Source organism: Schistocerca nitens, chromosome 11 (assembly GCF_023898315.1).
Source record: "Schistocerca nitens isolate TAMUIC-IGC-003100 chromosome 11, iqSchNite1.1, whole genome shotgun sequence".
Lineage (NCBI taxonomy): Eukaryota > Metazoa > Arthropoda > Insecta > Orthoptera > Acrididae > Schistocerca > Schistocerca nitens.
This window is the reverse complement of record NC_064624.1, coordinates 121370680-121382783: the sequence shown is the minus strand read 5'-3', so window position 1 is coordinate 121382783 and position 12104 is coordinate 121370680. Positions and strand designations below refer to the sequence as shown.

The 12104-nt window shown below is 38.4% G+C and overlaps 1 protein-coding gene across 8 annotated transcripts in view; it reads left to right on the top strand.

Moving 5' to 3' along the window:
* LOC126212852 (GRB10-interacting GYF protein 2) overlaps positions 1-8409 on the top strand; it is a 189384-nt gene extending 180975 nt beyond the window's left edge. For all 8 annotated transcript variants that reach the window (XM_049940280.1, XM_049940284.1, XM_049940283.1 and 5 more), the window contains one exon: positions 7218-8409. In XM_049940280.1, coding sequence (XP_049796237.1) covers positions 7218-7343 — 126 coding nt within the window. In that variant the 3' untranslated portion in view covers positions 7344-8409. The remainder of the gene's footprint in view (positions 1-7217) is intronic.
* The last annotated feature ends 3695 nt before the right edge of the window (positions 8410-12104 follow it).

Genomic DNA, 12104 nt, shown 5'->3' with positions numbered 1-12104 from the left:
TGCATGCTACGGGCAGAATGATGCTTTTAGCAAAATTGTCACTGTGCATTATCCCATCACACACCTTCTTTTAAGCCGCCAATACTGATCAGACTTTTTTCTCATATTCACTCTTTTCTATTCACATTTTTCTCAATCAAACATGCAGACGTACAAAGTTTGTCAAATTTAACCTCACTCCTGAAATGTGTGTATCACACATTATCATATCGCACAGTATTTTGACCCTGGGGGGATTGGCTACCAGTGCAGAAAAATCGTTTCTTGCATTAACTTTAACACACTGTACAAGGAAGAAGGGGAAAAAACGACATGTTCATCCAGGGAATGGTTGACTCATTTTTGCCTTGTTAATCCTATGAACAAGAATCACTCTCCCCTGTTTTTGCTGTCCCTCCGTGACTTTTAAGTACAATACCCATTATCTATTTAATTTACATAATTTAAGGAGTAAAGTTAAAACTTGCCAAATGGTAAATACAGGAGTAATGGTCAACATTCAGAGATATTACAGGAATGGTCATCTGAAGCAAGAAGCCCAGTAAACATGGGCTGTAAATTGCATACCTTAGGAGCTATGAGCTCTTGTTCGTTTTTACTATGGTGAAATACATCTCTTCTATTGAACAAGTGCTCTTAAATCTTTTCAGACCCTCTGGCTGCAATTGTGTACATTAACTTTTACCGTGTCTTACCTACAACAGAATTATGTTTCCCAGTGGAAACCAGAGGTACACATTTCTTTTCATCATGTCATGCTCAAGTGCTGCCAACTGTTGGACATTATTATGAGAATATCACCAAGTCAGTGTAGCAGTGTGCAGCAGCTCGTGACCACCAGAATACGCAGATGTGTTGGTTCACTGTATTCCACTGTGTAATTGTATATTATTATTATTATTATTGTTGTTGTTATTTTGCACTGTAATTATTGAATTATCATGTTACTATATATTACTTTAGAGAATTTTTAGTAATTAGTTACTTTTGCCTCTAAAATGAAGCCAAGTGTACAAAATGGGTACATATTTTTGTACAAATCCTGCATCTAAAATCATTTTAAAAAATCACCTAAGAGCATTATCACGTAAAGAAAAATTTTCCTTCTTTCAGAAAGAATTCTGGTCAGAAATGGTTGAACTACGAAAGACTATTTTGCTTTGAATGATCATCCCTGTCATATCCCTGAATATTGATCAGCCCTCCTCAGACGACCTGTAGGTGGACACTGACACACAGATGAAGAAAAACAAATGACTATTGCCCACCACAAGACTGATTGCTGCTTACTGCTGTTGTGTGCATGTGAAGCAGTAAGGGATGTATATAAGCAGGGCAGAATCGATGGGGAAATATTTCAATGACGATATGGGCCCTAAATGGGGGAATCCAGTGATATAATGAAACTCCAGGTTAGAATGTCGACAATATAGGAAAAAGAATAGCTTGCTACTCACCGTAAAGATGTGCTGTTGAGTTACATACAGGCACAATGAAGAGACTGTTACTCATTATAGCTTTCAGCCAAAGCCTTCTCCAGCTAAAACACGCGCGCGCGGGTTTGCTGAAGAAGACTTTGGCCGAAAGCTATAATTTGTAACAGTCTTTACGTTGTGCCTGTCCCCAACTTTAAGGGCCATCTTTAGAGTGAGTAGCAATCTATACTTTTCCTAATACAGGGTGTACATAAAGCCTGGGAACACTTTCAATTATTTATTGCACAAAAAGCAAACATTGTACAGATATCATACATATGTCATTTTGAAGAGAAACCCCGAATTTCCCCCACCCCCCCTCTCTCCCCCCTCCCCTCATGTGTACCACCCCAATTGCAACCCCCAATTGAACCCCAATGGCAATTTGCCGATAGTCGGCACTAGTCGCAAACGTGGCTGTGCTACAGAAGGGGACAACTGTTTCATGAAATAGCCTCCCCGATCACCAGATCTCACTCGTGTGACTTTTTTTTCTGTGGGGACACATTAAAGATCTGGTGTATGTACTGCCTCTACCACGTGATGTAGCAGAGCTCCGGGAGAGAATATGGGAAGTGACAGCCACAGTCGATGATGCCACACTGGGACAGGTACAGCAAGAATTCAATCCCTGTATTAATGATAGAATTAACTTTGGCAAAGGGGATCTAAGATCTGGTGCTTGGGAATGAACTTCTCAGAAATGGCAAAGCTGTCGCATGCTAATTTCGTGAGCATCTGTGGAAAGTTGTTGAAGAACTGAGAGTGATTGACGAAGGCAGATTTGTGAAGAGGAGACAAGGTGTCGTACGTCAACTCCTTGTCAGAGAGCTTGTAGACCTGAGATTCGGCCTCTCTGTAAAGCAGGATATGTGTCAGTCTGGGGGAGATCAGTTGACAGTACAGTGCTAGTGTAGGCATGTGGTCTCGAAGGTAATGTCAGTTATGATTTTAGTTGGTACAGGGTCATTGATATTGGACCATTGATGAATGTAATTGTGTAACCTGGTCGGTTTTATCAATTTTTTTGGTAAACCAGGCCAATAGCCGTGTTCAGGTATGTTGCCATCCTGGCAGTACCGTTGGTGAACTGTGCCACAGATGCAGGTCGGTGGGAGTAGTATTTATGTTATTGGGGGACATTCACCTAGTCCGTGGGACCTGTGGTAGTAATTGAAAGCACTACGATTGCCGTGGACTACTTGAACATTACTGCATTTCTTCACGCTTGATGCCTCCGGCAACTCTTATGAATGAAAAAGAGAACATTCTCCAGAGAAGATTCTCAGAGCAGAACAACAGCCTCTGAGAAATTTCTCTGTTTCGTATGAATGACAAATTCGGAGCATATTCTGTGATGGAGTTCTTTCTCACTACATCCCCTCCTCATTGAGAAGGTTCTCGATGTGTGTTGTGTCTGTCGCAGAACACAAATGTAATCTTAAATGTCATTCAACTCGCTCCAACAGATACACTATTCAGTGTACAAATATGGAACTGGCATCAAGGTGTTTTGGAAGAGTTGCACTATGTTTCAATTTTACGTTTATGTGCAGCAAAAAATTATTAAGATTATTCCGGACAGTTTATGAAAACGCAGTTTCTGACGATGATACGGAATTTTCGGCATGCGGGAACCTTTTTTTTTTTTTGTTGAAGTTAGGTGAACACTTTATGCAAACAAAGTCTTAAGAATACATCACATTTCACATACTCCAAACCAGAAATGTTAGTTTTCTAACATCAGATAATTTTGATTAAATACGACAGGCAGTGGTCCACTCACGCATCAAGTACTTACGTGGTCGCCTGCCCTGTTTCATTATGCTAGGTTTGTAATAAACCAGTTATTATTTTTCCCGATCTGCTTACTTATTTCTTACATAACAAAATGTAATAATTATGCTGTGAGAAAACATGATGATGAACATCTGGAAACATGGATCTGCATGTTTCCATTTCCGCTTTGGTTAAAGCGTCACTCCTCTTCTTTCACAATTTTAAGGATGTTAGTTAGTTCTCCAGCCGAATAGTGTTGGTGTTGTTAGGCCTGTATAAAGTTCTACAGTTTCTGTCTTCAGTATTTTTTTGTGATATGTATATCCTTTTTTGTCTCTGTGAAACTTGACCTTGGAGTACACTACAGAGCTCACTTAAAAAAAAAAATGGAGGATGTTCTCAGAAACTTTGAGAATAATGTAAATTCTCTGTTTCATTCGTACAATACTGGGTCGGAATGGTGCTAAAGTGGTTCAGGAGCATGAAAGCGAAAGTGCATTGGTGCCTTGGCCACAAAACTCGACTGTTTTGAACTCGATGGCACCTACGTAAGATGCTATCAGGCACCAGTTCTGTACTCAAAAACTGTCACCTTGTAATATATAAGAATTGTATGACCTGTGCATAGACATCTTGGTGCTGCCACATATCTTCAGAAACCTACTAAGGATTTGTCGAACGCATGCCACACGGAATCACTGCTGTATTGTGTTCCAAAAGAGGACCAACACGCTATGAAGCAAGTCGATACAATGTTTTGGCTCAAGTGTGCACACACAAAACCTCTGTAGTATGGCTTAACTGTGCCAGTTCTGGTGCTTGTCGCTTGTTTGGGGCCATGTTGTGTGGTATTGAAGAGGAGTTGGAGGGAGAGTAGGATGAAAAGGTAGCAGATGCATATGATATGAATGCCACAGAGGCACCACCCCAGATGGGTTCATACAGCACACTATAACTTGGAGAAGTGGGTTGAGAAGGGGGAAGAGGGTAGATGTGAATGTTGACTGAAGTTAAGGTCCTACAGCAGGAGTGGAGGTGGGTGTGAGATAGGGTGCTAGTGGAGATGGAAGGTGGAATTACATAATTGAAGTGTGTGTTATGGGGACTGCCTTATAGTTCAGAGAAGTTGGTGTCAAAGGAGAACCCAGGAAGCACATGTCGTGAAGCAGCCATTGGAAATAGTGTGTTGTAAACAGCAAAATGTTCTACCTCAGGTTGTCAACTCTGCTCTCGGGCACAGTTTGTTTGGGGGGGGGGGGGGGGGGGGCTAGTTGGTCTTCTTACCTATGTCAAATGCTGTGCAGAAATTACTGCAGAACTGATACACGACACGGCTACTTTCTGAGTGGGCCATGCCTGCAATAGACTGGGATAAGTTTGTGATGGGACTGGAGTAGGATGTGCCGGGTGGGTGTATCGGATAGGTCTTATATGTGAGTCTACCACAGGGGTACGTACTGTGTGGCAAGGGGTGAGGACTGGGTGTAACACAAGTATAGACTAGGATATTGTGTTGATTGGGTATGCACAGAAGCAGCATAGTTGAAGACTTCCGTCAGGATTTCTACTGCCAAAAAACATGTAGTTTGTAGCTTGAAAAAAGTAGTGTCCTAAAATTAGCAAAGTTCTCTGTGTTGTTTATGTGCCTTTCAACAGCTCAACTTCTGTACGCCTTGGTTGATTGTTACCTTCCCTACGTAGAATATTTACATTCCAACAATACTTTCAATTTCCGTAAAACTGTAACTTCTTACATTATTCTTTTCTGTCCCATTTGGCTGTCCGTCCTCATTTCCAGGCCCCAGCTCACACCACACTTCTGACAGTGCACTTACTGCTACAACAATGTTGACTGACTACGTGCCGTGACCAGCCCACTTATGCTGAAACATCGACATTCCTTGGTATATGAGAGGTGTTTAAATTGTCCTACACAAACTAGCCATACTTCCTTTGGGAAATACAGTAAAATGTTGATGTAGTTCAGCCTTAAGATGTATAAATGATGACATTATGGGATGATCTGTTCAAATAGAAAGAGGAGTACTAGTAACACAGTAGTATAAATTTGGTAACTCTTGAATCAGGAATATATGATTGTCACTCAGAGTATAAAATTGATTATGAAACCGAGCCTTCTCATTGCAAAAACTAGTAAAGAAATTACTAAACTACTGTTGTAGATAAGCTAGATTCCACTATTAGCTGAGTCACAAGTGCACATTAAATAGCCCGAATGAAACAGCTTGTAAAATAGTAGTGCTGTTAGAAAGATGCAAGTTGACAAAAAAAGGAAGAAAGGACATCATAATGCATCAGAAAATTCTGCAAAAAGGCTTTTTATGGAAAGCACTGTGTTCGTTTAATAACTATTGTTGCTATTTCTTTTACATGTAATTGATTGGGGAAAAAAAGACAGAATTTCACATAATAGTTTAGAGCCTTAAAAATGGTAACAGTACACAGAGCATGTCTTTATGTAGCGGTTAAGGTACATATCAGATATGCAGAAGGTTGTGGGCACAAATTCCGTTTTTAAATTTTTATCAGAATGTCTTTAATCATGGACCTTGTGTCTGGAAGAGAATGAGTGGAATCTTTGTCCATGTGACTTTAATTACTTTTATTAATCTGTCATAAGTTTAAATGTTTGAAAATGTATGAACTGAAAAACAAAAGACAAAAGACAAAATATTCTATTTATATGTCAGAAATGTATTCTTCGTTAAAAGATTTACATTGTATGGAGTATAGTTGTCGTACAACATAAAGGGATAAAATAATGCAGATGGAGATTTAAATGAATGAAGGGACTATAAAGAAATTCAAGCAACATGAAAAAGAGAGATAGTGAATACAATACCAAAATCAAATGAATTTCTTAACATGGTGATTGAATTGACGTGACAAAGCATTAAACTACATTTAAATTAGATACCTTAATAAAAATAATGGTAAGTCAAAAATAATTTGAAGCACCTGTCAAGATTCAAACCCACAACGTTCAGCACGTGAGGTACCCACGTTAACCACCACCCACATCACCACCACCAACTCTGGCAGCTTGGGTTCGAGCCAGAATGGTGTTGTGGCGCGCTGCCAGAATTGGTGGTCATGTGTGTGTGAAGTATGCTTAGTTGTGTGAATGAATTGTGTGATTTTTCTGATGAAGGCTGTGGCCTAAAGCTTATTTGTAAATGTCTTTTAATTGTGCCTGTTTGCAATTTAGCGTGTTATCTTTACAGTAAGTAGCAATCTCTCTTTTCCTACATCGTTAAATTGGTCTTCTTCAGAGTAGGCATCACAGCCACAAATCCATTAAATGGAGGTGGCACATTTTCATCTAGGCTGTATTTATTTAGACTACTGTTTTGTTGCACAACTAGTTTCAGTTTTTATTTAGCTTGTATATGCATAAATTGTTAATCTGTCCCTAGTTCTTTGGTTTGCGTTATAGATTTACACACAGCTTATTTTATATGCTGTCTTCAAACAGTCAGTAATGGCTTAAAAAACAGACTAGTTGTGGAAAAAAGGATTTGTATAAAGAAATACAGCCTAAATAGAAAAGTACTGCCTTCATGTCTGAGTCACGTACTTAATCATGTTAACATTTTTTGTTGTATGTAAATTTACTACTTTACTGCATTGTGCCTGTTTGACGCAGTTAATGCCTAACACTGATATGATCCACCAAATGTGTTGAGGTTAGTAGAGATTACATTGAGAAAAATGTTTGCCTGTGCCTAACCTTTCTAACCTAACCTAACCTAACCTTTCCTCTCCTCTGCCCCCCCCCCCCCCCCTCCAGAAAACAAACACACACACACACACACACACACACACACACACACACACACACAATAAATAAATGATCCCCTCCCTCTCCCTCCACACCATCCCCTCATGCCTCTCTTGTGAGAAAGTCTGTGCTTCACGAATGTCCTTTTTATTCTGTTCCAGGGAAAAGGGAAGAAAGCGAAGAAGAGTCGAATGTACAAAGTGGACAGCCGCATCCTGGGTTTCAGCGTAACTGCCGCTCAAGACAGGCTCAACGTCGGGGAACGGGATTTCGGAGATGGCATGTGAGGGTGCAGGGAGAAAGGAACGATGTGAATTATAATCCTGGTGCCGCAGCTGTGTAACAGGTTGTGCGCTGGCGCGGCTTTCTGCCTACCGCCTACGCGTACAGTGTCACTCTGTTCACCGAGCTCCGACTGCAGAACTTGCATCACTACGACGAGTGTGCTTTAGTGACCCGGTCTCCTGTTTTTGAGTCTCAGCTTTGTCTGTTGCCGGTGCTTTGCGCCCGAAATGCAAGTGGACAGTCGGCGGGAATGCGCGGAATGTCGCGGATGCCGCTTATCGTTTTCGGGTACGGGAGAACGAGTACCGCTATTTGCCGGAAGTCGGAGCTCTGGCGGCAGCTCACCTCCTTCGAAAGGTGCAGATGTGCCGGAGTGTCGGTCTTTAATTTATTAAATCCTGTCACGACTGACTGAAACAAAATAGAGTCACTGTTATTATTATTTTTGTTTCTTCCTCCTTCTTTCTTCTTCTCATTTTTATTAGACCTTGCTACTTTTCGATAATTTTATTTTTTTAAAATTTAAAAAGAAATGCGTGTGTCATTTCTCAGGCACTACTGGTGTTGTTACTCAGTTACAAAATTTGGACTGGCAACAGAACTTCATTTACCTTGGCATATTGCAGAGTGAAAACCCATAGTATTTCCCTGAGTGTTTCTTTAAAAAATAATTGTTGGATCCCTACTTTCCAATGAGTCTCCCAAATGAATTAAATTTTTTGAAGCAAATGTTTTACGTGCACAACAGTATTATTTGTGTTTTGAAAATGTTTTTGAGATTCATGAAATGATATTTGAATATTTTCCAAAAGATTGTCAAAAGAGAGTAGGTTGCATTCGATAGTCTGTAATTCATTTTTCTTGGGCAGGTGTTGAAATGCAGTTTTGTGCCTTTTAAGTGTGTGATGGTTGAGAGATTTCCTGTTGAAGAGTGATTATGACTGTGTATAAAATTTGACACTTAAGTTGGTTTTGTTATCAGCCATTTTATCAGAGCAGACAAATATTAGGAAGAAAAAAAGAGAGAGAAATAAAGAGTAAACGTATTCTGAATATTTTTTTTTTTTTCCCTCTCAGGTATAAATGCTGCGAATATGTGGCACCGATCCTGTAATGTTACTCACTGCAAAAAAAAAAATCACATGATATTGACTTAACTGCCTGTGAATGTATTCTTTGCCAACATTATTCTTACTAGGCAAATATTTATAGAGAACATGTTGTTAATGCAAATAAATTGATATAATCGTTAATGAAAGAGAGATATGCCGCTTGTCTCTTACCTAACAAAATTGCCTGTTCCTACCTTACTTAGACATTGCTGTCATGAAATATGCAGTTGTATTCCTTATATCAGTGACAGGATTACAAATGATCTGTCATTGGGATCATTGCTTGAAATACTTTATTCTGTGCAATTTTCAGATTTGACAGAAATGAAACAATTATTTTATTTTTTTTTCCCCGTTGAATTGATGCAGAATGATTGTCTAAAATTTTTGCAGTATGAGGCATCAATGTAACCTCATCTGATTGCCCTGTTCTGTGATTGTGATGCCATAAATATTTTCCTGGCACTGTGAATTGGCTTTATTCTCAAAGCTGTGCATTGTCATAACATTTAGAAATATTTTTAATGTGAAATAAAATAAATTATTATTGTTTGTGTGAAATATAAGAGTGATGTATTTCATGGTACAGCAGCGCTTACTGATTGGTTTTATATTTTTGAAAGAAGCTAGTTTACATGTGACATGTTTTCAGAACCCATTCTTCACAAAAATGAGTAGGTAGATTTTCCATACAGATGAACGTCAAAAGTGGGTTGCATATTTCCCTAGATGTCAGAGTGATAAAAAATTTACATCATATGATGAGTAAATTACTCTGTTAAAGACTGGAGTAATTTTGTGTTAAGGAGAACAAATGAATCAATATCTAAGTTAAATCAAACTATGAAGTTAAGGTAAATTACCAAAGGAGGGTATAAGTACAATCTTAGATATGAAAATCAACGTTGTTCATATCAGTGAAAGAGTACAGCGCAATCTGAAATATTAAAATACATTTTTATTCTGATATTTTTAAATGGCTTGGATTGAGTGGAGACAGGATATTTATTAAAAATTTTGGGAGCATTCTGTTTTTGGAAGTTTCCTGTTCTTTCTAGCCTGTACTTGGGAATGCCTATGTTTCTTTTCTTTTTGGTATGGCGTTCTTAAATTGCTTCCCTTGTGGCAGATCATTCTTGAATGTTCGTCACAGTGTACTGTGTTAAGCAGAAAAGAAGTTAGAGCCATCACACACTGGTTGCAGCAAAGGTAAGTATTGTGTTACAACTTACCTGAAATGTGGAAATGCATATCATGATCTGCAGGGGAATTCAAAAAGAATTGTATGGTCATAATTAGTAGTAAGTTTAATTTTCAAATCTTTTGTATAGTGATATGACACCAAACACTTACTGGTTTGAAGCAAAATGCATTAGTATTTATACAGGTAAGTAATATTCCAGAATACAAAGCACACTCCTTATTTCTTTCTAGAAATGAATTTGAATGTCCATAGTTCACATAGCTCTCGTAAAGCTGTGGTTCCTCTTGGCTCGTTCAGAAAAATTGTATTTCTCTTCTGCACTTGGACTAGGTTTAAAATCAACCATTTCATAAGATAAAAAAATATATTGTGCTGACATTAAAATGTAAAATGGAGGGAAGGCAACCACCTACCTGTACCAGACTAACGTATGGCACATATAATCATGCAGCAGAAAGCTTATTTACACTAGCTTTCAAGTTGTTGTTTTTTCTCCTGTTGAAGTACATACACAACCGCACAGACGCCCAAAAAACAGGCACTCACAATCACTGCGAGATGTGGTTATATGTTTTAGTATTTGCGTGGTTGCACGTACTTCCATCAAGTTACTTTCCATTAGGAATGTCTATGCAGTCAATGACTGTGATACGACTTTCAAATCATAGAGGCACAGCAATCAGTCATTCTTTTCTTGCAGGTTTTATTCAGAAAGTCTAGATTTCGGCTAGTGCCTAGCCATTGTCAATGCACCATCTCATAGTATCAGTGCATGTTCTAGTACGACAGCCCCCTGTTGTTCGGGCTTCTGTCACATTTCATTCAAGGCTCTCGTCGTGACAACAGGGGGTTGAGGTACTAGAACGTCCATTGATACTATGATATGGTGCATTGATAATGGCTAGGCACTAGCAGAGATCTAGATTTGCCAAATAAAACCTGCAACAAAAGGATGACTAGATTGGTGTGCTCTATCATTTAAAAGCATGTGCTTCTATTAGAGAAACAACAAGAGCTCGAAAGCCAGTATAAATACTGCTTTCCGTTGAGTATTTCTATGTGTCACACGTCAATCATCTGTCAATGAGTGGTTGCCTTTCCTTCATTTTATGTATTATTCCATCCAGGAATTTACATTGTTGTTGTCCTGATACTACTCTATGTATAATTTAATTTAGGAATATGGAGGTACACTTAATAATTGGAAAGATAATTTTGTCCTTGCAGTTTAAAGGACAATTCAAGTCACAGTATACTATGGTAGAAAATTCTGAACTAATAGTTTTTTCTTTTCATAACGTAATCGGTTATCCATTTTTAGAGGCTCACAGCAAACATTTTATCCATTAACATCACCACCAGTCACATGTTATATGTGTAGTACTCTCCCCTTGTGCTTTTATGGTGAAGTTATCAAAATTTTTCCCGTGTCATATCACATATAATTTGTGTGATCTGCAAGGTTTGTAAAATACAGCAATTCTGATGTTTACTTAATGTAAACTCTCAGTAAAATTGACATTCATAACGGTATCTTAAAATGGGTGCCTCATGCTCATTCGTTATCGGTCCAATAAAGTTATGGTAGTTAACAGTTGCTTTGCCAGTATGTCACTGCTAATTGTGGAGCAGAAATTCATTGTGGGAATCAGATTTCAAACCATGCTAGATCACCAGATGCTTTGGCAGAATTCTTGCAGTAGTTAACTGTACAGCAATATCCACAAGATATGAGTAGTCACACTACCGTTCTTGCTGTCATTGGTGGCAGTTGACTGAGTGACGAAATTCACTTAATGCTTGTGTTACAAGCGACTTGACAGTTATCAATGAGAGAGCATTTTATAAGTAAAACTGTTTTGAAAAATGATACCGCTTCTATGTATATTTTGTAAACTGCTGTTACATATGTCTAAGCAAGGTTTTCCAGTTCTTATGTAGAGGCATAGGTGTTTGGCTTAGGGTTCACCTTCTGTGCTACAGAGCAAAGAAACTTGTTTAAAAAAATCTGTAACTCATGTCAGCTGTTCAAAATGGTATGTTAATATAATGCTCGTTGTTTTTTTATTAAAATATCTGGAAGTGTGCCATATGTGAAGGAGTCTTGCCAGTACAATGCATTTCCTTCTAGTGTTCTGTTTTTCCCAGTTGTCACATTTTGTTAGTTGTTTTAAATTAATTTGAAACTGGGCATATGACAATTGTATCGTTATAGTACTATTTCTAGAAGCTGTCAAATGCCATCAACAAATCCCAATCATGTTAATAAAAAAATTATCTGTATTGTTAGAAAAAAGTCTCAAATTTTCAACAAATGTGTAATTTGCTGAAAATCCACATATTTATGTAAATACTATTTGTGGAAGATTTATATCATGGCAAGTAATCATGTGCCCCACTGCATTATTCTCTAGCTTTACTAGCCATTGTATTTCCTCGTCAAATTG